The sequence below is a fragment of the Monodelphis domestica genome, chromosome 3 (genome assembly GCF_027887165.1).
Source record: "Monodelphis domestica isolate mMonDom1 chromosome 3, mMonDom1.pri, whole genome shotgun sequence".
NCBI lineage: Eukaryota > Metazoa > Chordata > Mammalia > Didelphimorphia > Didelphidae > Monodelphis > Monodelphis domestica.
This window is the reverse complement of record NC_077229.1, coordinates 6,608,093-6,635,965: the sequence shown is the minus strand read 5'-3', so window position 1 is coordinate 6,635,965 and position 27,873 is coordinate 6,608,093. Positions and strand designations below refer to the sequence as shown.

At 45.0% G+C, this 27,873-nt stretch overlaps 1 protein-coding gene across 7 annotated transcripts; it reads right to left on the bottom strand.

The window, feature by feature from the left end:
• Positions 1 to 1,347: 1,347 nt before the first annotated feature.
• On the bottom strand, positions 1,348 to 27,648 carry LOC100010922 (zinc finger protein 420-like). Of its 7 annotated transcripts, none has more exons than XM_016432979.2 (5): positions 27,126 to 27,648; positions 17,865 to 17,987; positions 9,554 to 9,677; positions 7,999 to 8,094; positions 1,348 to 3,447 (listed from the first exon to the last, which is right to left on the bottom strand). In XM_016432979.2, exons 2-5 carry the CDS (start codon positions 17,967 to 17,969, stop codon positions 1,505 to 1,507), a joined length of 2,268 nt encoding a protein of 755 aa, XP_016288465.1. In that variant the 5' UTR covers positions 17,970 to 17,987; positions 27,126 to 27,648; the 3' UTR covers positions 1,348 to 1,504. The 7 variants fall into 7 exon arrangements, with proteins under 7 accessions (XP_016288465.1, XP_056676390.1, XP_056676391.1 ...); XM_056820412.1 differs by having other exon boundaries at positions 27,239 to 27,439; XM_056820413.1 differs by lacking the exon at positions 27,126 to 27,648 and adding an exon at positions 20,650 to 27,083.
• Between the last annotated feature and the right edge of the window lie 225 nt (positions 27,649 to 27,873).

The following is a 27,873-nucleotide window of genomic DNA, read 5'->3' as shown; positions in this document are numbered from 1 at the left end:
TCCGAGGTCACAATTTACTCACCCACTCTTATATCTATCATAATTTATATCTTCCACCATTTTAACTCACTACAGTTTACAATATCAACAATTTTAATGATAACAGTTTATGGGTCCCACTCTTTTAACTGCCACAGTTTATGGCAGACAACCATTTAAAATCTTACACAAGCACATGCCCATTTAGTGTGGGTGTGCACAATCCTGGGTGATAGACCAAGCAAGATGGAGATTTTAAAATTCACATTGCTAAAATTAAAATGGCCATGTTCTATCTAAATTAAGGGGGGAGGGGAAATGAACTTACCTCTACAGCTGATCAAAATAAGCTATTAAAAGGTGACTTAGGTAGTCAAAACAGTAAAGGAAAAGTTTAAAAAATTAATTAGATTGAAGGTATTTTGTAACAACTGACATGATCAGCCAGATTGTTAGATTTTAATGGATGGACTGAATATTTAATTGGTCACCAGGGATTGAAATTATAAATCCCAAAAAATGAATTACTAAAGTGAAATGGAATTCATGGTTGCTTATTTTACAATATAGGGATTATGGAAGAGAGAAAAGGGGAGAGAGCGAACTCCTGCTTCTTCTGACCCAGGTAGCAATTCTAAGGCCCCAGCCAGGGGAAGAGTCTTAAGATGATGGGCCTATCTTGAAGGCTCATGCCTCTAGAAAGGGAAAGGAAGGAAGTCAGCATTTACAGTCACCATGGTGTCAGTTTAATTAGCAGATTCTTTTATCAGCCTCAACTCCAGCAGGCTCCATTCCAAGTATCCAACCACTAAACCAACCACTAAAAAATCCCAGATCAACTTCCCTCAGGCCCTTGTCTTTCTTTTAAATATTTTTCCTTGCATCACTTCCCCTAATTCCACATCTACCAATCAAACACACATGGGTCATAGACCTCCCACTTAGTGATTAAGTGGGAGATTTACAACCTTGTTGATCAGATCTAACATGGGCACATCTTCCCACTCAACTTCAAGTACTGTGTTTAAATTCCTGGAGATTAAATCGACAGGGGATTACAATTTAATCTTCACAATAAAGGCAGAGCTAAATACCTTCATTGTTACAATCAGGGGAGAGCCAAATCCAATCTTCGCAAGTTCTGTGCTGGTGTGATAAATTTTGACCACATATCTAGCATAGACCTTAATGTAAAATAGGCATAAGACTTGATATGCAAGTGATGGGCTTAGAAATTGTAGAAATCAGTGTGATTGTATCAGTTGCTACATTGGCCTCTGGGTGTAATCAGTACAGGGTGTAAAGCTAATAGATGCATGGAGATTTTCCATGTAAGGCAATTATTCTGATAATGCAATCAACTGATGCTGTTGGAATACCAATAATTTTATTTCATATTTGAAGTTGACAACATCATTTGTTATCTTTTGATTACTGCTGCCTCTGAAAGGGAGAAAGGGGAATTTCCTTCACACAATAGCAAGACTGGAGCTTCAATGTGAACATCTTTCCACATTTCTTACATTCATAGCTTCTCCCCAGTATGAATAATATGGTGTCGAGCAAGATTGGAACTACTACAGAATGACTTTCCGCATTGCTTGCATTTGTAAGGTTTCTCCCCAGTGTGCCTTCTCTGATGTAAAGCAAGACTGGAGATATGACTGAATGTCTTCCCACATTGCCTGCATTCATAAGGTTTCTCCCCAGTGTGCCTTTTCTGATGTTCAGCAAGATGGGAGCTACGACTGAATGTCTTTCCACATTGCTTGCATTCATAAGGTTTCTCCCCAGTGTGAATACTGTGATGTCGAGCAAGACTGGAGCTATAACAGAATATTTTTCCACACTGCTTACATTCATAAGGTTTCTCCCCAGTGTGCCTTCTCTGATGTAAAGCAAGACTGTAGCCATGACTGAATGCCTTTCCACACTGCTTGCATTCATAAGGTTTCTCCCCAGTGTGTATTCTCTGATGTTCAGCAAGATTGGAGCTACGACTGAATGTCTTTCCACATTGCTTGCATTCGTAAGGTTTCTCCCCAGTGTGAATACTGTGATGTCGAGCAAGACTGGAGCTATAACTGAATGTTTTTCCACACTGCTTACATTCATAAGGTTTTTCCTCCGTATGCCTTCTTTGATGTTCAGCAAGACTGGAGCTCTGACTGAATGTCTTTCCACACTGCTTGCTTTCAAAAGATTTATCCCCAGTGTGCTTTCTCTGATGCTGAGCAAGATGGTATCTCTGACTGAATGTCGTTCCACACTGCTTACATTCATAAGGTTTCTCCCCAGTGTGCTTTCTCTGATGCTGAGCAAGACTGGAGCTCTGACTGAATGTCTTTGCACAATAGTTACATTCATAAGGTTTCTCCCCAGTGTGAATACTGTGATGTCGAGCAAGACTGGAGCTCTGACTGAATGTTTTTCCACACTGCTTACATTCATAAGGCTTCTCCCCAGTGTGTATTCTCTGATGTTCAGCAAGACTGGAGCTCTGACTGAATGTTTTTCCACACTGCTTACATTCATAAGGTTTCTCCCCAGTGTGCCTTCGCTGATGGTAAGCAAGACCGGAGCTCTGAATGAATGTCTTTCCACACTGCTTGCATTCGTAAGGTTTCTCCCCAGTGTGCCTTCTCTGATGTTGAGCAAGATGGTATCTCTGACTGAATGTCTTTCCACATTGTTTGCATTTGTAAGGTTTCTCCCCAGTGTGCCTTCTCTGATGTTTAACAAGACTGCAGCTCTGACTGAATGTCTTTCCACATTGCTTGCATTCGTAAGGTTTCTCCCCAGTGTGAATTCTCTGATGTCGAGCAAGAGGGTATCTCTGAATGAATGTCTTTCCACATTGTTTGCATTCATAAGGTTTCTCCCCAGTGTGCCTTCTCTGATGTTGAGCAAGATGGTATCTCTGACTGAATGTCTTTCCACATTGTTTGCATTTGTAAGGTTTCTCCCCAGTGTGCCTTCTCTGATGTTTAACAAGACTGCAGCTCTGACTGAATGTCTTTCCACATTGCTTGCATTCGTAAGGTTTCTCCCCAGTGTGAATTCTCTGATGTCGAGCAAGAGGGTATCTCTGAATGAATGTCTTTCCACATTGTTTGCATTCATAAGGTTTCTCCCCAGTGTGGATTCTCTGATGTTGAGCAAGATTGGAGCTCCGACTGAATGTCTTTCCACACTGCTTGCATTCAAAAGATTTCTTCCCAGTGTGCCTTCTCTGATTTTGAGCAAGACTGGCCTTGTGCATAGAATTCTTTCCACACTGATTACTTTCACTAAATTGTTCTTCAGTGTGCATTCTTTGATGTTTAATACAGGGTGAATTTTGAGAAGCAACACAGAATTCTCTGGATGCAAAGTTATTGGGTCTAACACTCATGAATCTTTGTGGGTCCATTTCTACAGGAGGGTTCACCTCTCTTGGATTCACCTTCATTTCAGGTATGATCTCTCCTAAAAGAAACAAACAGAAGGAACTTCCAGGTTAACATGGTTGCCATGTAGAAGCAGGACTCTTTTTCTCTTCATGAGCTATGTTAAAATTTAATTGTGGGAATATTTATATAGGTGTTCGCCAGGGATTTAATTTCTAAACCTCAAAATGAATTACTAAAGTAAATGGCATTTATGGTAGTCTATTTACAATAGAGGGAAGATATTAAGAAAGAGAGAAGAGGGGCTGAGGGACAGGAACAGGGACAGGGAGAGAGGGAGAGGGAGGGAACAAGGGAGAGAGGGAGAGAGGGAGAAAGAGAAATTCTAAACTCCAGCCAGAGGAAATAAAGTCTCAAGATAACAGGCTTTATGCCTCCAGAAAGGCAGGGTCACTAAGTCAGCCTTTCACTTCACCAATTCTGACCTAAAAGGTCTAAAAGGAAAGCAGTTTGAGGTCTCTCCAGGAGTTCCTCCAGGGGTCCAGTTCCACCAGTCCAACTCAGAGTCAGAGATCTCCCCTCGAATTCAAGCTCAAGAGACCGATTCTCCAGTCCATCTCCAAGTCAGAGATCTCCTCAATCCCTTCCATGGTCCTCTTTTTAAGGATCGTTTTCTCTTGTGTCACCTCCCCTAAGTTTCATATCTACCAATCACAGCAGATGCTCTGCTCTTAGGACTGCTCAGAAGGCAACTGGTCAATTCTAATTTGTTACACACTATCACACACACATGGGTCACAGATCTCCAAACTCATGATTAAGTGGGAGATTTACACTACTGGTGATCACATGTAACATGAGCAGATCTTCCCACTCAAGTTCAAGTATTGTGCTTACATTTCTGGGAATTAAATCAACAAATAGAGGATTACAGTTCAATCTTCACAATCAAGGAAGAGCTAACTACCTTCATTGTTACAATTAGAGGAGAGCTATCTTCACACCTACCCATATAGACTACCTCAAAAGCCCCCACCAAAAATAAACAAATTCAAGGGACTCCACAGTAGGGTGCAGCATTGAAGGTACATGGGAGGTGGGCATTTCCACACTATAAGGGGTGAAATAGCTTCAACCAAAATGAGAGCTGATCAACCATGCCACACCTACCTATGGAGCCACATATTCAGAGCCAGTGTGCTACAATCAGCAAGCAAGCAAGGGGCACCACTAGGTTCTTGGCAGCTAAGACCACCAGGGACTTACCCCTGAGAGCAGCTAGACTTGAGACCCCACAGGCTAAATAGTGAGGACCCTGGGTGCAGAGATAGCACAGAGAAGGGTGTCACACAGTAGAAGTCTTGGAGACTCAAGAGGTGGCCTCAGCCAAAAATCATGTTCTCTAGCTCCATACAGAGTCTACCCTCCTCACTCAGACTTCTAACTGGAAAGCGAAGGAAAAACCAGCATAGTGATGGCAAGAAATGCCCAGGAAATATAACTTCCAAACACCAAGAAGAACAAGGCATTGATCCTGGATAATTTTTATGGAGAAAAAAATCCAAACCACAGAGGAAACAGCAGAAGATGACAAACAAGTAAATGCATGCAAACTCCGACCCCCCCCCCCCCAAATGGAAATTGGCCACAAACTCTTGAAGAATATAAATCAGAGCTTATGAGAAAGATGGAAGAGTTTTGGCAAGAAAAGTAAGAAATAGTTCAAAAAGAAAATGATATTTAAAAGATGGGAACTCTGAATTGGAGACCAAAATTAAACAGTGAGAAGCCATAAAAAGCAGGATGGGCCAAACGCAAACAGAAATAAAATATATATATATATATATATATATATATATATATATATATATATATATATATATATATATATAGCAGAAAACCAGTCTTTAAAGACCAGAATAGAGCAATTGAAAGACAATGATCTCACAAGAATTAAAGTCAAAAGACTGACAAAATATAAACATAAAATATCTCACTGAAAAGATGACTGACTACAAAAACCAGTCTAGAAAATTTGAGAATCTTTTCTTGTATTTCTGACTCTGGGCTCTGTGAATTTTAGATTTTCTCCATTTTGCTTAGTCTATCACCCAGGAATGTATACACCCACACTACACTGGCATGTGCTAGCAAGCGACAAATCAGAAACAACTCACTGTCCCCTGGGCTGTCCTAAGCCAACCTTGAGTCACTACTGGTACAAGTGAGATACAGGAAGTGATGTAGGGAATTGCCTTTGGAGTTCGCAGCACTTCCTATGTGGACTGCCTGGGCGCCAGTTGACCCTTGAACTTGAGCCTGGAGGAGCTCTTCAAACAGCTTCCTTGAGACTGTCATGTGGTGAGTGATAAGACTGAGTCCCCTTTCCCTTGACCAACTAAATTTATATTCAGTCTCAACCCCAAAATTTACCCTTTACAGCTCCTTGCTCCATTTTCAATGGGGTAAGTAACAGGAAGAGCCTGGGTGGTGTAACAGTTAAAATTTAGGGAAACTGAAGCAGGGTAGAAATTAGTTTCTCTCTGCAAGGAGTATTATATATTTTGAGGCTTATTTAATATTAATAACTTAAGAATATACAAGTAAGAAAAGCAGGTGTCTAGGCCAGAGAGAGGCCTAGACAACCTCACCTACATCATGAAAGACCCGTCTGCTTGAAAGCGGAAACAGGAAAGAAAAGAGAGCCCCAGAAGCCTTTCCAATCAGGTTAAATACCCCATCTCGATCTCGGCCGAGGTGAGAATTCAGTGATATTAGAAAGCATTCTGGGGAAGTGGAGCAAGGACTTCTGGGGATTGAAGTCCTGGATTCAAGTCTCCATTTTTACCGTGGGCAAGCTGAGAGGGAGAGGTTGTAGGCCCAGAAGGTGCCAGAAGTATGAGAGGTAGGAGCAGTAAGGGAAATGAATTGGGTAGGGTGGGAAGGAAGAAGGGGTAGGGACTGGGAAGAAGGAGCCAGAGAAGGTGGGGTAGGAGACATGGGGAGGGGCTAGGGAAGAAGGGGTAGAGCAGACAGCATGGAAGGGGAGGGGTTAGGGCAGGAGGCATGGGCAGGGTAGGGGGTTAGGGCAGAGGGGGAGGGGCAGTCAGCATGGGTGGGAGGGGGAGTGGGTTGAGTAGTTATGAGAGGGAATGGTTTGAGAACTAGGAGTCATATTGTGTAGAGCAGGGTGGGACAAAGATTCTCATAATGAGGAGATATGGAGAGATAACTCACTCCTATTTTGGTGGTTTTAAATTTATTTCAATACTTTTTATGAAAGCCACAATTTCCCCCAAACTCTCCTCCACGATTTCCAGTTGACTTGAGTTATACTCAAGCTGAGCTTTTAGTTCTCCATTTTGTTGAGTAGGAGGAGGAACAAATGTTCAGTTTGAATAGGAAATGTACTTTACAAGGGGAGTCTGATCTGAATCTCTTATTTGATTTTTTAGCATATTTATGGTACTTTCCATGTCTCTCCTAGAGAAAAAAAGGTAAAACACTGTACCGATAATTACAATTACACCCAGGAACACTGCAGAGCACAGCCATTGCCATACATTCTCTGGGATTATGAAATAGAAAAAGAACAATGTTTGTCCATTTTTGGTTATTTTACCAAGAAGCCAGTTGTTAATTTGGCTGTATACTGGCTCTAATCACATTTTTTAGGTGTTTGGGAGTGGTCCTTTTTAAAGTTTTAATCCAATTAACTCTTCTGGGTGTAAAGACAGAGCTGGACAAAGCTAAAACTTTAATACAATGACTCTCTAGCAGGGCTCCATTTTCCAGGTTTTTCTCACAGCTATTTAAGAACACTCCAGTCAGTTAGTATTGCGAGCTAGGGTCACCTAATTGGGTAGACTGTTCTCTAGGACAAGGGAGAATTGGAAAAAGCAAACTTACCTCTTCAGCTGATTTAGGTAGATTCAAAATAAGCTATTAAAAGTTGACTTAGGGATAGTCACAAGAGTAAAGGAAAAGTTTAAGAAAGTTAAGAAGATTGAGGGTATTTCATCACAACTGACTTCATCAGCCAGATTGTTAAATTTATAATTGGATTAAATATATTTAATTGGTCACCAAGGATTTAATTATTAAATGCCAAAAATGAATTACAAAGTCAGCCTTTACACTCACCATGTGTCAATTCAATCAGCAGATTCCCTATCAGACTCAACTCCAGTAAAACTGCTTCTTACAGGAGGTTCCACTCCAAGTGTCTCTCTTCAATCCAAGAATGTCTATGTGTGTCGATGTTTCCACTTTTAAAGACCTTTTTCTCTTGCATCACTTCACCTAAATTTTTACATCTACCAATCACAAATGATGCTCTTTCACACATGGGTGACAGACTTCTTACTCAATGTATGAAATGGGTGTTCACACCTTTTTGTGGATAAAATCCAAAATGGGTAGATTTCCATACTCAATTTTGAATACTGTGCTTACATTTTTGGGGATTAAAATCTAAAAATAGTCAGGAAATTACAATTTAATCTTCACAATCAAGGAAGAGCTAATTCCCTTCATTGTTACAGTCAGGGGAGAGCCAAATGCAATCTTCACAGCACCTAGAAGCCTCTTGTCACCCCAACTCTCCCACATTTCTTTTCCCCTCCCTCACCTGGGCAGCAGCTCCTCAGGCCTTCTTGCTCCAGCATCCACAGGGCTTCCCTCCCCTCCAAATAAGATAGGATGTCTTCTGAGGGCGCTGGAAGCCCTGAGCAAGGGAGAATGAGCCAAGAAGGAGGATGAAGAAACTTGTCACTAAGTTCTCTTTAGAGAAAGTTTGGGTAGTCCAGTGACTCCACTCAGAAACTCTGCCCATGGGGTTCTCAAAGGAGTCTGATCTCACCCATCAGTGTCTGTAATGCAGGATCCCAGGGCAGGATATTGCTGTTACTCTTCTGGGGGGACCTCAAATGAGCAACAGCCCTGGTGCCCTATCCTGTGCTGGTTCATTCTGGTAGAAACTCTTAAACTCCCAAACTCAGTCTTGAGGGTCATTATTCTGGGTCAGTTTGAAACCCCAGACACAGGGACCTTGAGGGATCAGCTTTTATCCCATCACCCTGCCTGCTTCTCCCTCCTTGACACCCCTCTGAGCCTTGTGGACTCTTCTCTCAGGGAGTCAATGCCTCCTCTCCTGGGGAACACAACAATTCTCCTTGGGCCCAAAGTTGTCTCTCAGCCAGTCCATTCATCTTCACAATGATGGGGGAGGGCAAGCAGGGCCTTCAAGAGGCTTAAGGAGCCTCCTGGGGGAGAGTCACCACAGCATATAGGGTGGTGAGAGGAGTGGGGAAAATTCAGGGAACTAATCTGGAACCAGGATGTTAAGTTCTGAGCATTTTCTCCAGAGAAGGCTGGACTTAGTCCATAGTTTTCCATTATCTGGAAATGAGAGGCAGCAAGAAGGGCAGAAGGCAAGGGCCTGGGATTAGAGGCAGGAAGGCCTCAACTTTACATTTTGACAAACAGCTCTTATTTGGGTGACTCAGAACAAGCCACTTCATCGAATCTATTTTCTTGTCTGTAAAATGGGGATAATTGTGTCACTGAATTAGGAAGATGAAGGTGAGGAAAAAGTGTCATAACAACAAAAAAAAAACCCTCAGCAGAGTCCCGGGCCAGGAGCAGGTCATTATAAATGCTTAATCCCTTTACTGCCTTCCTTATAGGCTCTGCTGGAGGCTTAGAGCAATAGGAAAGAAGACTAAGGACAAACCATCTCTTCTGGGGACACAAAGGAGCTGTGAGCTATGAGTTTATGCCGGTTACAGAGAAAAAGGTCCCCAATACTTGATCCACCCTAGAGGGGAAGAGGGTGGGAGGAAAACCCTCCTGAACAGTTTTCCTAAAGGGGTTTGGCAGAAACAATTCCATGACAGGAAGAGGTGAGAAGGAATCAGCTCTGATATTACTTCAACGTCTGAGATTCTCCAACACACATTTGATCTTAGACTTCAGGAGCACCAAAGGGAGCCCCCAAGGTCCCGTTACACAATGCAAAGGTCTTTTACAGTAGAACCAGGTAGAAGGAGGGCCCTGGCACTGGTATTTGGCATACCAGTCCTCGAACCTTCCTCTTGACTGAAAACTGCTCCCAACCCTGCCTGCTTCTGAGAGTCATACTCCCTTGGATGGCAGACTTGGGCGGCAGAGAGAGGGCTTCTTACCAATAGAGAGCAGGTTCTGGGCATTCTCCAGCATCACTTCCTTGTACAGCAACTTCTGAGGAGGGGACAAGAGGCACCACTCCTCCTTTGTGAACTCCACAGCCACATCCTTGAATGTCACCACCTAGAGCAGGCCAAGGCAGAGCACAGAAGGCTGAGAGCCAAATGACAATGAAGATAACACCTCTGTTCAGTTAAAGGAGGAAACTGACCCACAGAGAAAGGAGGGGCCCAAAGGTACTTCCCATTGTCGGTCTCAGAACCAGCCCTAGAAGCTGAGTCTTTTAAGAGCCCAATGGAGGCTTGAGAAAAGCAGCTCTTGGATGCTCTGGAAGGAAGCCAAGGAGTTTCTAGTGTGTGAAAGGAAATCTCTAGGGGACCTCCAGTGCAGCCTGGATCCCAAGGGCCCCTGTGGTGGGATGTAGGAGTCAGTCATGTGTCTGTTGCCCTGTTGCTGTGTCTGAGAATCACCAACATGCCAGAGACCAAGCCATGGAGAGGGAAGCTGGGGAAGGTAAAAGGCAGGTGAGGGAAGGAAAGGGGGCTTTTATACCTCCCCCAGAACTAACTGGCTGTCTGGGCTGGAGGTTTCTCTCTGAACTTTCCTGATCTCTGGCAAGCCCAGCCTGAGCAACCTGAAATGAGAAGGATATCTAGAAAGGCTGAGACCTCTCTTTCTCTCTACTAATAAATGCTCATAAATCTGGTAATGAATCCCCAGAAAAATGTTTACTTATAAAATTCTGGAAGGCATGAGAAAGAAGAGAATGTGTTGCAGAGAGCTCAGGGACTCAGGATGCAGCCCGGATGACCAATTTTCTGAGGAGGCTGAGCTGATCTCTTGATTATTTCCTTACTGATCCTATTTACCTATTTGCCTGAGTCCTGCTTCTCTGCCTCCTGCCTCCTGCTCCACATTCAACCAGGTGGTAATAGGGGAAGTGCAGAATCCAGCTCTTGGCCACTTCATCACTGTTTTAGCCTCATTTCAAGACATTCACTGGCCTTAGAAGATTCAGATGAGTCCCAGGGAGTCAGTTCTAGTCTTTCTACATCCCCCAACCCTTCTCAGAGATGTCTGGGTTGCTGCCCAAAGTTGGGGCCCTGACTTGCACTGGACCTAAACAAGGATCTCTTCTTAGTGTGAGGAGAGTGGAAGGGCTGGGGTATTGCTTATTTACTGATTAATCCAGTCAGTGACAGTATCCATGATTATCCCTGCTCTACAACTACTGGTGACCCTCCACCCTATGAAAGACATCACTTACCCTGACTGTTCTTTGTTCTGTGTTCCCCCAAATCTTTCAATGAGATCTAGTCCTCTCCTTAGGGTTTGGAGCATTAACAGAGGAAAGCCCCTGACCCCTTTTATTGACAGGCAGCATTCCCCTGCTTGACTTCCTTGGAAAGCTGCCGTAGTTTACCCTCTGGTTAAATTTCACTCCCTACACCTGCAAATATGAGCTCCACAATGAAGAGGAGTGTGCAGTATTTTTAGGAACAGACCCCAAAGGGAAGACATCATTTGCTTCTTGAACAACCTGAGCTGCAGAAATGCAGGAGTGAATAACTAAAGACAGTAGTAGTAGCAGAAGCACATCAGAGAGAGCAGAAAGAGGCTTCTTTGAAAAACTACATTCAAGGAGAACGGGAGGATGGAGGAAACCCAGCAAGGCTAAAAGTGAAGGTGAAGACAGAGGGGATCATGGGAAGAATCTTGTGGTGTCCCATCTGCTCCAGGAGAATGCTTCTTGTGTTGGATTGCAGGACCACAGGGGAGAAGAGAAGGCAGATACAGAGAATATGGGGATACACAAAGGACTTCTCAAAGACCAGAAACTTTCATTTCCATTCCCTCTACATTTAGCACCTGTTCGGCCCTTCTGGGGATTCCCCAAGAGGCAAAAGACAGTCCTTGCCCTACAGGAGTTCACAGCCCAGTGGTGGAGGGAGACAATATGGAGACATTTACACAAAGCAAGCTCTGTCTAGGAGAAATAGGGAAGAATGGAAAGAATGAAGGCACTCTAAGAGGGATGAGGGAAGGTTTCCTGTAGAAAGATTTTACCCTTTAGTTGGGACTTACAGGAAGTTTAAAGGGGTCAGTGATCTCAAATGTGAAGGGAAAATATTCCAGACATCAGGTAAAGCCACGGAAAATGCCTGAACTAGACACAGCCAGATCACATGGTGGATAGAGTGCCAGATCTGGGGTCAGGAAGACCTGGGTTCAAATGTGACCTCAGTCACTTCCTAGCTGTGTGATCCTGGAAAAGTCACTTAACTCTGCCTAGTCCTCATCACTTATCTATCTTAGAACTGACCCTGAGATGAAAGGTAAGGGATAAAAAAAAAAAACTTTTCTATTTTGGAGACTCTGTGAATAGAGAACTAGAAATAAGAGATAGAAGATCCTGGGTTCTAATATGACCAATAACACTTCCTACCTATGTGACCCTGAGTAATCCACTTACCTCCACTTGCCTTCCTCTTAGCCATCTTCTGCCTCACAACAGATGCTTACCATCAATTCTAAGATAGAAAGTAAAGGATTTTTTTTTTAAGTCTGCAGGTGAAGAAATCCAGGAGACCAGGTTCCCTGGATCTAAGAATATAGACTAGGGAATAATGAATAAGAAAATGGGAAAGAGGACTTAGAACACCAAACAGAATGTTTTGTATTTGATCTTGGAGGGAATAGAGTCACTGGGGTTTATGGAGTAGGGGAGTAACATGATCAGAACTGAGCTGTAGGAAAATCACTCTGGTAGAAGAAAAAAGTAGACCTTGAAGTGTGAAGAGCCTTGTGGGAGACAGACCCAGGAGCAGGTTGTCTCAATAGTCCAGGAAAGGGGTGATATGGGGCTCCACCAGGAGGACAGCAGTGACACAGGACAGAAGGCGTCCATTTAGAGAAATACTATAGAAAGTAACAGGTCCTGGCACCATGTTGGATATGTGGGCAAGGGACAGTGAGGAGTCAAGGGGGGATGCCTTGGTTTTGAGCCCAAGAAGCAAGAAGGATACAGCTATCAAGAAGGTGGGGGGTTCTGTCTAGGTGAGAGAGAACAATGTATTTGGGACACACTGAGCTCAACATGCCTACTGGTCACCTAATGTGAAATCCCTGTAAGAAAATATGAGATGAAAGACTAGGTAAGCACAGAGATTGGGCCAGAAAATATAGATTTGAGATTCATCAGCAGAGATGGTGCTTGCATCCCTGGTAGCTGATGAGATCACCAAGTAAAGAAGTCCAGAGGGAGAACAGTAGAGAGCCAAAGACAGGACTAGAACTCCCTCACCCTAATCCCACTGTTACAAGGTCTAGAGGAGGAGCAGCAGAGAAGACAGAGAATCACAGGTCAGAGGTAGGAGCTAAACCAGGAGAGAAAGAGAGCCATTTCCTAAAACTCTAGAGAAGAGAATCTCAAGGAAGAGAGAGTGGGCCAAAAGCAACAAGGCGTTGCAGATAGGGCTGAGAGAAGGACTGAGGAAGAGGTCTCTATTGTCTCAGAAAGAATAGAGCATACAGGGGAGGAGGTACAGAGGAGAAGGCAAAACCTGAGAAGATGGAAAAAGGATAGAGGCCCTACCTTGACGTGGAAGGGGGTTCCACTGATGAATGTTCTCATGGGAAAAGGGAGATGAGGACTCACACTGAGGCCAGAGAGACTTGGTGCCTGCAATATACTTGTCCTGGGGGGAGTGGGAGAGGCTGCAACTTGTAGTTGGGGTAGAGCTTAGGGTTAGGGTTACTCCAGTGTGGCACTTGGAGGACAAGGAGAGCTTTGACCCAGGGACCAGATTTCCAGGCAAATGTAGAAGAAAATAAAGAGGTCAACTGTGACAAGTGAAAGATGAAATGCCTGAGGAATCAAAGCTCTGCTCTTCTGAGCACATCAATTTATTAAAGCAATGTATGCCAACTGCCCAAACAATAAGGACCAGGTCCTTTCCTGGGCTTAGTGCTGGACCTCAAAATCAGAGGGGAAAGAGACTTATCTACCTTAAAAGAGATGAATTAAATAAAACCAGTGAATGCAAAGGAAACAATGCAATGTTGTGTCATCTGCTTTCTAACTAGAGGAAAAATTAGGGACTTGCCAAATCAGGATGGGGAAGAGGGACAGAGGAAGTTCCCTGAAAAGGGGTCCCACTCCTTCCCAAAATCTGTAAGCAATCAAAAGAACAAAGAAGCAATAAGTGATTGATCAATATGGACCCAGTTTGCAGATAAGACCCACTGAATGCCTGAGATATACAATGAGAAAACTCCTCCCATCAGTCTCAGAATCTGACTGCATTTCTGGTCAACCTAAGCTCACACTTTAGCCAAGGGTCTCTAAACAGCACGTACAGGCAGTCCAGTTTCCAAGTCAGGCAGGAAGAGGTTCAAATAATGTAACTTGGCTTTCTCCCAATTTTCCTGATTGAATAAACTTTCCTCACCAGACAGAATTTGGACAAGGCCACAAATGAACAGAAGGGAACTGAGCCAGCTCCAACAGTGAGTCACAAGATAAAGAATGGTTCCACAATTCACTCCTCATGCCCCAAACCCTCCCTTACTTCCCAAGAGGGAATCAGCTCAGTAGATGGCACAAGGTCAGCTTGTCCCAGCTTCTTCACACGTCCTATAGGTAATGCTGACACCATGCTTTATGGGAATACAGAGAATGGATTTTCTGGAAACAGCAGCCAGATCAGCCTCAACATCTCTCCTCAGAGAGGGGGAACTCCACACTTTAGTCCACACAAATTTCTCTAATGAAACCTCACAGAAGCTGCTTCAGATTAAACAGAATTTTCATAGTTTCAAATCCAAAAATATAATCCAGGAAAAAAAATGTAATTTCACCCCTCATGCCATGAGCAAGAGGGTATCTGACAGGACTGGATAAAATCATAACAAAATCCATTTGGGAAAAACAAAAGATCAACCATATCAAAGAAAATGATGAAAAGAAGACAGGATAACTGGGGAACATCACTGCCAGAGCTCAGACCAGATCAAAAGTCAGCAGTCATCCTAAACCTGGGGTAGAGGTAAAATAAGAAGATAAAGCAATGGAACAGAATAAGAAAATACCTCCTGTCAAGTGGCATGAGAGGGTGCCTCAGTGATGTTTTACCTTCCAGTTCAAGGACATAAATGCTTAGCTGAACTCAAGATAGAGGCAACTACCATAAAAAAGGAAAAGCTTAATTACTTAAAACAGAAAAATTTCTGTATATAACCTCTGTTTACCTCAGTTTCTTCAACTGTGAAATGATGAGAATAAGAACATTTATCCCAAAGGGTTATTACACAGATTGCTGAAAGTAGATTTTTAGAACATAAAGCACCTCAGTCTGTCTGTATCCCTTTCTTTGCCATTGAGCTGGATTTCTTTGTGAGAAGGGGAGGATGTCTCCCTCAGGACCTCTGTGAATTTTAGATTTACTCCACCCTGCTTAGTCTTTAGAATTTTTGCAACTAGGAATGTATACAACCCACTTAAGGATTAAGTGTGGGGGAGGATGGTCTGTGACCTGTGTGTGTGCTAGCAAGTGACAAATCAGGAACAACTGACTGACCCCCTGGGCTGTCCTAAGCCAACTTTAAGCCACCATTGGTACATATTAGTCACAGGAAGTGATGTAAAGAACGGTCATTATATTTTGCGTCACTTCCTATGAGGGGTCTTTTCTTGGGTTTGGCCGACTTTGGAGGTGGAGCTTGTTGGAGGAGCTAGAAACATGGATCCTGAAACTGCTTCCCTTAGGCAGCCACCTGGTGAGTGATAAGGCTGACTCCCCTTTCCCTTGACCCTTCTGAAGGCACCAGCCTCCTAGGTGGAAGCTGAGCTAGATATATCTTCCTGGGAAGGCCCCTTGGCTGAGAGCCTCTGAACTCCCCCTGGCTCAGGCCAGACATCTTTACTTCCTTCTATTGTAAATAAACCACCGCAAAATTCCATTCTCACTTGAGTATTTCATTGGGATTTAGAATTTAAATCCCTGGAGACCACTAAATAATATATATTCAGTCTCAACCCCAAAATTCACCTTAACACCTCCCTAACCTTATTTCCAAAGAAAACTCCCAGGCTTTCCAGAAACTGGCCCCTTTCTCTCTAGCTTGTCCAACAAGGGAAGGACTAGATCAGAGAGGAAGTCTACTGAACAGAGAAGGAATGTACCCACCTGCTGGCATAGGCACAAACACCTCTGTTCAAGAACACTTGCAGATTTGTACAAGACTATTCATAGCAATGCAGTTTGAGATGGCAAAAAATTGGAAAATGAGGGGATGCCCTCCAATTGGGAATGGCTGAACAAATTGTAGCATAAGCTGGTGAAGGAATTCTATTGTGCTCAAAGGAATAATAAAGAGGAGGAATTCCATGTGATCTGGAATGACCTCCAGGAATTGATGCAGAGTGAGAGGAGCAGAACCAGGAGAACATTATCATTATACACAGAGACTGATACACTATGGCACAATCAGATGTAATGGACTTCTCTACTAGAGGCAATGCAATGATCCAGAACTATTCGGAGGGACTTACGAGAAAGAACACTATTCACATCCAGAGGAAGAACTGTGGGAAAAGAAATACAGAAGAAAAACAACCGCTTGATGACATGGGTCAGTGGGGATATGATTGGGGATGTAGACTCTAAAAGATCACCCTAGTGCAAATATTAATAATAAGGAAATGGGTCTTGATCGATGACACATGTTTTGTTTTGTTTTTTAATTTATTTAGTCAAATTAGAACATTATTCTTTGGTTACAAGAATCATATTATTTCCATCCCTGCCCTCCCCCCAACCCTTCCCATAGGCGACGCACAATTTCACTGGGTATTACATGTGTCCTTGATCAGAACCCATTTCCGTGTTGTTGGTGTTGCATTAAGATGTTCATTTAGAGTCTACATCCCCAGTCATATCCCCTCGACCCATGTATTCAAGCAGTTGTTTTTCTTCTGTGTTTCTACTCCCACAGTTTTTCCTCTGAATGTGGATAGTGTTTTTTCTTGTAGATCCCTCCAAGTTGTTCAGGATCACTTGACTGCCACTAATGTAGAAGTCCATTACATTCGACTGTGCCACACTGTATTGGTCTCTGTCTATAATGTTCTCCTGGTTCTGCTCCTTTCGCTCTGCATCACTTCCTGGAAGTTGTTCCAGTTCACCTGGAATTCCTCCAGTTCATTATTCCTTTGAGCACAATAGTATTCCATCACCAACATATACCACAATTTGTTCAGCCATTGTCCAATTGAAGGGCACCCCCTCATTTTCCAATTTTTTGCCACCACAAAGAGCACAGATATGAATATTTTTGTACATGTCTTTTTCCTTATTATCTCTTTGAGGTACAAACCCAGCAGTGCTATGGCTGGATCAAAGGGCAGACAGTCTTTTAGTGCCCTTTGGGCATAGTTCCAAATTGCCCTCCAGAATGGTTGGATTAATTCACAACTCCACCAGCAGTACATTAATGTCCTGACTTTGCAACATTATCCCCAACAGCAGAAGGCTGTCTGTTTCCCTACAAGGAATGTTCTCCCTCCTGTCTCTGGCCTTTGAGGTTCCTTTGAGTCCCAGCTGAATCTTCCCCTTGGGAACCAATGATCTCCCCTTAGAGTCTTCCCTCCCACAATGCCTCCTTCCATCGTACTCGAACAGAGCTTGTTTGGACATGGCTCCTGAGGGGTCTTCTTAGTCAGGCTGGGTAGCCTGGAGGGTGGCCAATGCCTTCTCTCTACCTCTGTGCTGAGCAGTACCAGGTACAAACCAGGGTCTTCCTCCACCCCGGCTGACTTGGGCTAAGAAATGCGAAAGAGGAAGACTTGAGCACTTGAGGCAGAAGCCAGTGAGCAGCACCAGGGAACAAAGTCTTCCCTGAGGATGGCATAGACCAGGGGACACCCTCAGGCTCTGCTCTAGATCAGACTCAAGAGGGAACAGGTGAAAAAAGGCAGAGGAAGAGGGTGTGAGTGTCGCCAGGCAAGCAGAGAGAGCAAGGATACAATCCCTAGACAGGGAAGAAGAAAGAGTCAATGGTTGTACTTGGCGCTCATTTGTGATGGGGAGAAATCTGATATGGGAGCCAGTTCCTGGGGTCAGCTCTTGGGTCTGAGATACCCAAGGGCCAAGGAATCACTCCCAAAGCCAAGATGAGAGCCAAGAAGTGCTGTTGTGAGTACCGAAATGGCCCAGTAGTTAGGAGGGAGCAGCTTCCCAGCCCATCTTGTGTCAGAGCCAGGGAAAGGCCTCATTGCCTGATGGGGTTCCCATCTGGAGCTGGACTGACCTGGGCTGTGAGTCTGTCCCTCTCAAAGGCCATCCATGAGACTCCAGGCTCTCTGTAGAAGCAGCAAAGTAGCCCCAGTGAATCCATTTGGTGAAGCTCCTCCATCTTTTCCCAGCCTTGACTCTATAACAATTAATTAGGAGTTTTGACAAAATAAGAGAGCAGCTTTTAATCATTTAAGATTTAATGAGAATAGAGTTGTAAATTAATATTTTCCCTTTAAGTCAGAGGAAAGAAAACTTCTAGCAGCTTTTAACAATTACCAATTTAGTTGAATTAAAATACAGATAGCAAAAGAATACAGTAAAATGAATATAGTAAAGGAGAGAAACATAAGAGGTAGAGAAAGAAAATATCCCAATTTTTATACTACTTTATCCAATAACTACCTATAACTACCTAAACTGTGTGAATCTTAAAAACTACTCAGACTATACTTTAGAAGATTTTATTTAGCTATTCCCTTATTGTAACAAAGGAGATACTTAGTTTACCAAGAATCAGGAATGTATTAGGAACTTTTAAAATTACTCCACCCTAATTAGACATACTTTAGGGGAAGATAAAAGGTGTAAACCCCTGTTTCAACAATGAAGGTACTTAACTCATACCTTATAGTGAAGCTAGAACCTTAAGATAGGTCTATTTTTAGATCTAAAACTGTAACTGTGAAAATATGGTTTGCCAAGACTGTGAATTGCCAAAACTATAAAAGTTTCAGGCAAACTGTAAAGATAATTTTTAGTGTCTTGATTTAAAACCTAAAATTAAGTGGTCGTCATGGGAAAATTCCCAAATATAAAAATACCCAAGTCAGCTGGGTTTTAAGGAGATTTTAATTAATACAATTGAAGGAATTAAGGGAAGAGAGAGAGAGAAAGAGAAAATAGTAGAAGGGGCCTAGGCTTGAGCCTAAGGGAGAGCGAGTCAGTCTTTATCACTCACCATAAGATCGTCTTCAAGCTGGGTTCTTCCACTCCGAACAGATATTAGCCTCCGAACTGAATTCAATTGCCCTGAACTTGTTCCCTCAATTCCTTTTAAAGAGATTTTTCTCTTATGTCACCTCCCCTAAAATTTCACATCTACCAATCACAGTAGACGCTTTTTCCCAGGACTGCCCATTCTTAGTTCTCACCACTCTTTAGTTCTCACCTTCTCTGGGTAGATTATATCTTCTGAGTACTTCACACCTCTTTTGATAAGCTTGCCTTTTGCAAACTGCTTGACCTTTCAGTGATTAATTTAGCCTTTATAGGTATTAAGCATCCTTTTGTATTAGATCTAAAAATAGACCACCTAGCTTAGGGTTTTTGCTTCACTATAAGTATGAGTTGGGGACTTTTCATTGTTCAATCAGGAATTTGCAACTTTATCTTCCCCTAAAGCACTGTCTGAGCAGGGTGCAGTAATTTTAAAAGTTCTCAATACATTCCTGATCAAGTACCTCCATTTGTTACAATAGGGGAATAGCTTAACTAGATCTCCTAAGGTACAGTCTGAGCAGTTTTTAAGATTCACAATACAAATTAAGTACCTGTAAAGGTTAAATTAATCACAAAAAGAACAAGTAATTTACAAAAGGCAAGCTTAACAAAGAGGTGTGAAGTACTCAGAAGATATAATCTAACCAGAGAAGGTGATAACTAAAGGTGAGAACTAAGAATGGGCAGTCCTGGAAAAAAGTGTCTACTGTGATTGGTAGACATGAAAATTTAAGGGAGGTGACATGAGAGAAAATTCTCTTATAAAAGGAGGCAGGTCCAAGTGGAATGAGATTCTGAACTCAGTTCAGGAAATTGAGTTGAGTGGGGCCTGGAACCCAGCTTGGAGACTGTCTTGTGGTGAGTTATAAGACTGACTCCTCTTTCCCTTAGGCTCAGGGAGGCCACTTTGGCAAAGTCCTTTAACTACTGCTTGCCTCAGCTTGAGTCAGAGCAATTTAAATTAATTCTCTCTCTCTCTCTCTTTCTCCTTCCTTTAATTCCTTCTCTCTTTATTAATTAAAATCTCCATAATCCCCAGCTAACTTGGGTATTTTCATATTTGGGAATTTCCGACGAGCACTTATTTAGATATTAAGTCAAAACACTAAAATTATCTTACACTGACTATATCCACCTATAACTGCCTCGAACTACCACTAATAACAATCAGCTCACAAAGTTCCAGTCCAATCAAAACCAACTCAATCACTATTTAATCCAACCCAAATTATATCTGTCAATAAAGACCAGCCACCTTCCAAAAAATTCACAAAAGAAAAAACATCTAACAGCCCAAATCCAAACCCAAAAACCCTGTAAAGGCTAAAGTCAAAAAGCCCTTTCAGTAAGCTGAGACCTGTCTTTACATTTCAGCAACTAATTGCCTTCAGCAACTGACAGAATGATCAACTGATGCTGTTTCCTTTTAATACCCTTTTTCCTACCTCACTTCTTGTCTCTATGGTTCCTCCTTCCTACCTCTATGGTTTCTACTTCCTGTAACTGTGAGCTGGTTAATCCCTACACATCTTTATGGTAAGAGGACCTCTAGGTCCCCCAATAAATTAAAAAGGGAATGAAAAATTACTTTTTACATCACCTCACTCAGGGTCTGGAGTCTCCCTTTCTCCCCCCATCCCCACCCCCTCCAGACTTTTTGGCTCCCCAAATGGAGCTCCAGCCAAAGCTATTCCCAATAGGCCTCCCTTGGCCTAGGGAACATCTGACTGCTCAACCCTTCTGAGCAGTAGGAGCTGACCTGGAACCCCACTCCCAGGGCACTCCCTCCCCTCTTTCACCTTGTGTAGAAAAAGTCCATCTTCTTCACTGCCTTTGGGCTCACTCTCTGGGCCAATTGCTCTTGGCAGGATTTGAGAAGAAAGCTGCCCTGATCTCCATTCCAGCTTGGGATCTGGATCAGCCCCATCCCTCCTGGGGCCAGGCCCTGGGCTTTTGCACCTTGAGATGGGGAGGAAGAAGGGACCCAGAGGGGCAGAGATTTTCCCTTCTCTTCCCAGATCCGAGGCTGCCCCACAGAGATCTACAGGGAGTGAGATGCTACAGGAGTCACCAAGGGCCAGGCTTGGCCTCAGGGGAAAGCCTGCTACCAGCAGAGGGGAAGGGGCAGCTTGGGAAGAGAAGAGGGTCTGAAGGGGCAGATGAGCACTCTGTTCCTCTTCTTCTGCCCCTTCCTTTCTCCCATCCTCCCAGACCCCCAAGAGGCAGCAGGGCTTTGGGGTCCCACATAGAATGGGCCCAGAACCTCCAGGGCTAGGAATGGGAGCCCAAGTCCCTCTTGTATAAAAGGGGCTTAAGGGCTCTGCCAGAAGGCGGAGAAGGGAAGCATGGGGAAGGAGAGCCAAGAGAGGGGCTAGGAAGGCACACAGTCGAAGAGAGCTCCTAGCAAGGAGGTATAGGAATGAGACTGGAACAAAGAGAGACCATTTAGAATGTTGGAAGCAGGGAGAGGAGTGACAGTTGGAAGCAACAAGGAGGCTTGTGGGAAAGAGAACTCAGGAGGGGCCTTCTGTTCTCTGGAGATTCCAGCAGAAGACCTGGGCTCCCGACTCAAAACTGAGTACCTAAGATTGGCCTCAAGTTCCCCTTGCCCTGAAGAAACAGAAAGATTCCTCAAATCATTGGAGCACCTACCAAAGGAGCAGAGATACCACCTTCAGCTGCTGAGGGGCTTTTAATCCTGAAACCTCACAGGGTCACCTCAAAGACCTGTCCCAAACTTGTGTCTGTACTAAACACCAGATATGTCCCACACTCCAAAGACTTTGCTATGGGATTGAGATGAAATAGCTACAATTGTTTAGTGACTAATGTATACCTTGTATTTTGTATATGATACTGTCAAAAGGAATGTATATTGTATGCACTGTAAAGCTACCACTTGTATTGTAAGAAATGCTGTTATCAACAAGGGTACAGACCTTGGTATGACTCTCCAAAGAGTAGTAGGAGACAGACAACTCTCACTCATAGCATAGAGCTGATACCTCTGACAACAAACATGAGGTGCTAAGCAGAAGATGCTGCACAGACATGTTTAATGGACAGATGACACTGATGTTACTCTCAAGAAAGGATGAGAGATCAGGCAAAAGACACTATGAAATCTTTAATCAGGAACCTATCGTAAGAGATCATTGACATCCAGGCAGAGATTATGTTCCTGACAATACCAGGATGGACATTATGGTCTGACTACCATAGATGTAGTTAAGTGTTAATACCATTGTTAACCATTACTCCTGATACCCTGTCTTTGTGGGTAATATTCTTGATAGGAAAAATTTCTTGCTCTCTCCCAACAGTCCCAGAATTCAGACGGCCGCTGGATTCGGGATCTATTGGCTTCCCTTTCATATACTGGAAGACGTTCTGGTATACGGAAGTAAGACCTCAGGAGCAAACTGAGGGCTCTAGGTTTGACAATTGCTGTGGACATGCAGTCATTGTCTCTCCTAGGTGGAACAAATTATTACACAAATGCATGGAGCCAGGGCAAAGTATAATCTAAATTTTACTTTTTTGGAGTATGGATGGAAAACATGACACCAGGTACAGATAAGCTTGTAGAAGAAGCACTTTGAATATTATACACTGACAACTAGGAAAGAAAAGGCTATGTCAAATTCTACAGGTACAAGAAACTGTAGAAATTGTTTCTACGTAAAAAACAACTTAAGCTTCTATTTACCCAAACATTGGTTTGGTGGAATGAATTTTGCCAATCTTGGTAATGGTATAGGCTTTGTTATCATATTGATGGGTTTATCTATACAAGCAGAGATTTAAATAATGACATGAGAAATATGCAGTCAGAACTTGAAATATTGCTTCATTATCACCATCATGGTTATTTAAGCTACAAAGTAGAATGTAAAGTGTATGGGAATATTGGTATTTGTTAAAAATTGCACTGTGATTGATGTATTAATGTTTTTGCAAAGCCTGTAATGGTGCAAAATTATGTTCATATACAAGGCAAATTTTGATCTATTTAGATCAGGAATTAGGAATCATTGGGAATGTAAGTTCTGATATTACACATTGGCTCAGTTTCAAAGATAGCACATAGCCAGTGAGCCAAGAGCCAAGAGAATCTTGTATTAATTTTGGGATCGGGTTCCCAGGATCAATTTTCTACGATCATTTGACATGTGATAGCACGCTCCTCCAGAATTGTTCAGAGAGGATGTTTTTCTTTGAAGGGATTTCTCCCAACACAGAAACAAAAAGAAAAGGGAGAGGAATCTCATAGAGATCAGTATGTTCATTTCAGAGAACACTTTTGATTCATTTTCAAGTATTCAACTTTGATTTTTCTGTTGCACAATTATTGCCAAAATTTTAAGTACAAGGAAAGCACTGTTGATGCTCTGATCCAGAATGATGAAGGTGCAAAGATTTCTAGAATTACAGTCACCTGACAGTCGGTGAACACGAGAACATGACAGCATTTGTTAATTTTCAGATGAATATTCTGGAGAGTGATGTCTGATTGCGTGTCAGGGGAATCATAATGAAGCTTTCATCATGGACCAGACAGCCTCAGCCACGATTAGACAACTTTCCATATGAAATGGATGTTTGGGGTTGGGAAATGCAGAGACGTGGCGTACTGACACCCTCAGTCGCTGGATGTCCTGCCATCGGGCTACCAACCAGTTTCCTACGTGGCAGGCATCTGGCAGTGAGCACAGAGAGATCCCCAAGATGCAGTATCAGTACGAGAGAAAGGAAGGACTTATCCTTCGTCTCCAGAGATAGTATTTTGCTGACTGTTGGAAAGACTGACAACGTCTGATAGTCCAAACTGTGAATGGTGGCGTGTTTGGTTATTGCACCTGTCATGTGAGCCATAGAATTCTACCTCATTAGACCAGGATCAGTAGCGCAGAAATCATTTTCTTAACATTTTTATATCTACTAAGACTGTTGCATTGATTGTGAAATGCAGACAGGCAGAGAGAAAGGTCAGTTGGGGATGTTTAAGATTGATCACTGGATCAGTCTATGCTGAGGTTCACTCTTGATTGTTATATCTAAGTTATACAATCTGGTTTGGTTTTCATCTCTGTATCAGAATATGATTATGCACCAGAGTGTTTGTATTTGTTAATGCTGTGATGTTGCTACATTCTGATATTGCACTACTTATTTGTATGTCAAACAAAAAGGGGGAGATGTAGCAGTCCACACCTAGCTGTGGGCAAGGGAAACACTTGGTATGTACAGATTGCCTTAGAAGAGAGCATACTCAGTCTTGCAAGTGGCTGGGAAAGCCTCTGACCCTTAACCCCAGCTTCCCCCAGGTTAGGCGGGGACACAGGTTTCTTTGTGCTCACCTGGTTAAGAGAAACCACACCTATACCTTGTCATTAACCAATGATAATCATCCCTATGTACTGTGTATATTTGCATATCAAAGAGATTAAATATGGCCCAGCCAGCTCCACCTTTCTCTCTTCTGCTCTTCCTCCCTTCCAGCTCGCACTGATGCCTGTCCTTGCTCCATCTTTAATCTTTCTCTATCATCTCTCCAACCTGTGTGGTATTGAATCTGAATCTCTGGACTGGTAAAAGCTTTCGGAAGGGTCCTTTGATCAGAGCTTGGCTGTGGCTCATTGGTAATTAATAAAGACTCATTCCTGCCAAAAAAAAAAAAAGACCTGTCCCAACCTATACTTACCCAAGGAGGACACTAGTGGCCTGGTGTAGTGTAGTCTAATAGATAGTTTAGGGAGAAGGAGGAAAAACCCACAGAAGCCCTAGCCGTTTGGCTCAGCTGAGCAGAGAAGGCACAAACTGCTGGGGTGTCTCTTAAGGTTTCCTAATCCCTCCTTCCTAACCCTCCCTTGTTCCCTGACCTAATAAACCACCCCTTTCTGAGTAAATTACAGTCAGATCAAAGTTGTCTTTTAGAAGAAAGAAGGAGAAAAGGAAAGAAAGAGGGAACTGGGGAAGGCTGGTCAAGGAAATCCAGAGTAGAAGCCATTCAGCCTTTCCCTTCAGGATCATGTACAGAGAGGAGGTTTTCTTGGGTCCCAGGTTCCAGCAAAGCCCTGGGGAAAACTTGGTTCCTCAAGCCACCGAAGGCTCTTGTTTGGGCAATGCTCTCTGTCCATCTTTGCTCAAACATCACCTCAGGGATAACACCGGAAAGACTCAAGTGTTCCTGGGGGTGGCTGAGCCTGGAGAAACAGGATGAAACACTGCTGGGGTCTCCTTAGGAGATGGGGACAAGCCCAAGGGCCAGACAGCCAAATGAGGGGGCCTGGAAAGGGCTTTGGCTCCTGGGCTGTCCCAGGGGAAGAAGGCAGAGCTCAGGGATCCTCACAGAGGGCTATACAGAAGAATCTCTAAGCAGGAGCTGGGGAACAGGACACGTGGCTCAGGAATCCTTAAACCCCTGGAATGGCTCCTCTCTCCTCCTAGCCTCCACCCTAGGGTTGGAATTCCCCCTGTGCCACCACCACCAGTCTGGGCAGGAGAAAGTTCTCCTCCCCCAGCATCCAGCCACTCTTTCCCTCCCCCATCATTCTAGGGACCCAACCCTGCCCTCCCTTCCCCAACAACTGCCTAAATATAGCCTGAGGACTGTGGGAGCAGCAGAGAGCTCCTGGATAAGAGCAGAGCTCCATGGAGTGAGGATGGGGGCACTGAGGTAATGTGAGGCCCAGAAACAGGGGCCATCTGGGAGTTCTGGGGTGGTGGGGTTTGAGCCATCCCAGGAGAATCAGGCAGGTGAAGGAGAGGAGTCAGTGGGGGGAGGGGGAGGAAAAATGGGAGAACCAGAACCAGGAACAGGGCCTGGATGTGGCCAAGAGACCAAGGGAGGCCCAATCTGACCAGAAACTGGCTCAAAGCCACAGCAGTGTTCTCAGGGAATAGGGGAGGGGCTGCAGGAGGACCACCTGGTCTCTCCCATCCCAGAAGTCCTCAAGTGCCTGCTGGAGGCCCCCTTGGGCTGGGGGAAGATCATGGGGGAGGGGGAACTTCCTAGTGCTCCAGGGGGGCCCAGTCAGCCTCCAGGGGGAGATCCTTCAGCCAGGAAGCCCTTCCTGGGGGCCAGGCCAGTCTCAGGGTTCAAAGACAAAAGGGGGAGTCGCCAAGAGCACAGGAAGGGTCTGAGGCCAGACTGGAACCCAGGCCCACCCCACTGCAGGGCTAGCACTGTCTCCTAGGTTTCCCAGAGGTGGGGCTCACTTTGCCAGAGGGCTGTCCTCCCTGTGGGGAAGATACTCCTCCTCCCTCAGTCCTGACTGCAGGGCCTTCCTGGGGCTCTGCTGGCCTCCTGGGCTCTCTTCCCCTTCCCTGCCAGCCTCCATTCAGCCCCTCAGGTGACTTTCCTTGGGTCTAGCCTACCCTGCATCAAATCCCCCATGATGCTCTTCAGCCCTCCCAGCCCTGCTTCCTGCCACCCCCTCTGCCCAGGACACACCAGCCTCCTAGGGGTCGATGAACAACACCTCCAGCTCCTGGCCATGAGCCCCTTCTCGGGCTGTCCCTCAGGGGTGGCTCACAGGCTCTCCCTCCCCAGCCCGGACCACTGCCCTCCCTGGCTTCCCTACAGCCCAAAGGACAATCTCCCCTCCTCCGGGAAGCCCTCCTGAACTCCCTTCACTCTCTGCCCTCTCTCTGCTCATTATTGTCTGTTTAGCCAGAATAGAGCCTGCTTGGGGTGACTGAAGCAGAGGCTGCCCAAGGGGGTTGGGAGCAGGAACTCGGGGGTCCGGGGGGCCAGAGGCTGGGACGCAGGACTCCTGGGTCCAGACAGGGCGCAGTAAAACTGCATCTGGTACTGCTTCACCCCTCCCCGGACACCCCCTCCAGGCAGGACGTTTCCACAGAAAAGAAGATCCTGCAGAGGAATCCAGAGGTCACAGCCGACCCCTGTCAGACACCAGAGCAGCCCCGGGATGCATCGTACAACGCAGGAAACTCCCACCCAGGCGCTGCCCGTCCCGCTCCTCTCCGGGGCCAGCCAGTCAGCCCCGCTCAACTGCAGAGTCCCATGACCGTTGGGGGGGCAAGGAGGGATAGTGGGAAAAGGGGCTAGAGGGTCCCGGGTTAGGAGGGGATCCAGAACTGGACTCCCGGCGGCACAGGCGGGAAGTGTCTGCCCCAGAGAGAATCGTAAAAGGGAGGATTCGAACTCGGTCCAGCTCTCCGCTTCCCGCTCTCCCCCAGGCTGCTCTCCCTCTGGCCCCGCACCCTCGGCCCCCCTTTGCCTCAGTTCCCGCCACCACTTCAGAATTACCGAGGCTGCAGGCGCCGGGCGGAGGAAGTTCTACAACAGGTTAAGGAGCGAGGCGGGAAGAGCTCTGGGAGAGGAGGAGGAGGAGGAGGAGGTGGAGGAGGAACTGGTACGACCTTCACTTCGCTGCAGTCTCGGGGCTTCCGGGAGGGAAGAAAAGCGTCCCGGGGCCTCAGGCGTGCGGAGTTCCAGGCTCTTCTGGGCCCTAAGACAGTGTGGGGGCCTCAGGGAGATTCTCCCCACGCGCTGGCGGCAGAGAAATGGAGGCGGGCTGGGCAATTCGGTCCTCGTGCGCGGAAGGAGCTCCCCAGGGGGGCGGGGCTTTGGGCAGCCTCGGTCTCGGGCACCAATGAAGGCCTGGAGAAGGGCGCGTTTCCGCCGCGGGAAGTTCCCAGCCAGGTAGCAGAAGTTTAGTAGAGCACGGGAGCCTGGGAAGTGGAGATGGCGACCTCCGGGCATGGAGGGAGTCTCCCACGCGTGGGGAGCGCCTGTAGGACGAGGAAGGCAAGCTGAGGGGATGTCCCGGGCCACGTGGCTACGGGCCTTCCCAGACAGTAATTCAGAATTTATTCATATGTTTACTCTTGTGTTTGCCTCAGCGCAAATCCTACCATAACGCTAGGAGACCTCCGAGCCCTCTGCCAGGCCTTAAGCTTATGGTTGGACTGAATATTGAATTGGTCACCACAGATTTGATTTCTAAATGCCTAATGGAGGGGGGTAAGGGGGGAGACAGAGACAGAGTGAGAGG

What these genes read in the sequence shown, in the direction of transcription:
- LOC100010922 (XM_016432979.2), bottom strand. Translation starts at nt 17,969, where the DNA reads ATGGAGGAGCTTCACCAAATGGATTCACTGGGGCTACTTTGCTGCTTC. An exon ending in CCAGAACCTGCTCTCTATTG is followed by an intron (nt 8,095 to 9,553) that starts GTAAGAAGCCCT and finishes TCCCTTGCTCAG; the next exon opens with GGCTTCCAGCGCCCTCAGAA. An exon ending in CCTGAGGAGCTGCTGCCCAG is followed by an intron (nt 3,448 to 7,998) that starts GTGAGGGAGGGG and finishes TGTTTCTTTTAG; the next exon opens with GAGAGATCATACCTGAAATG.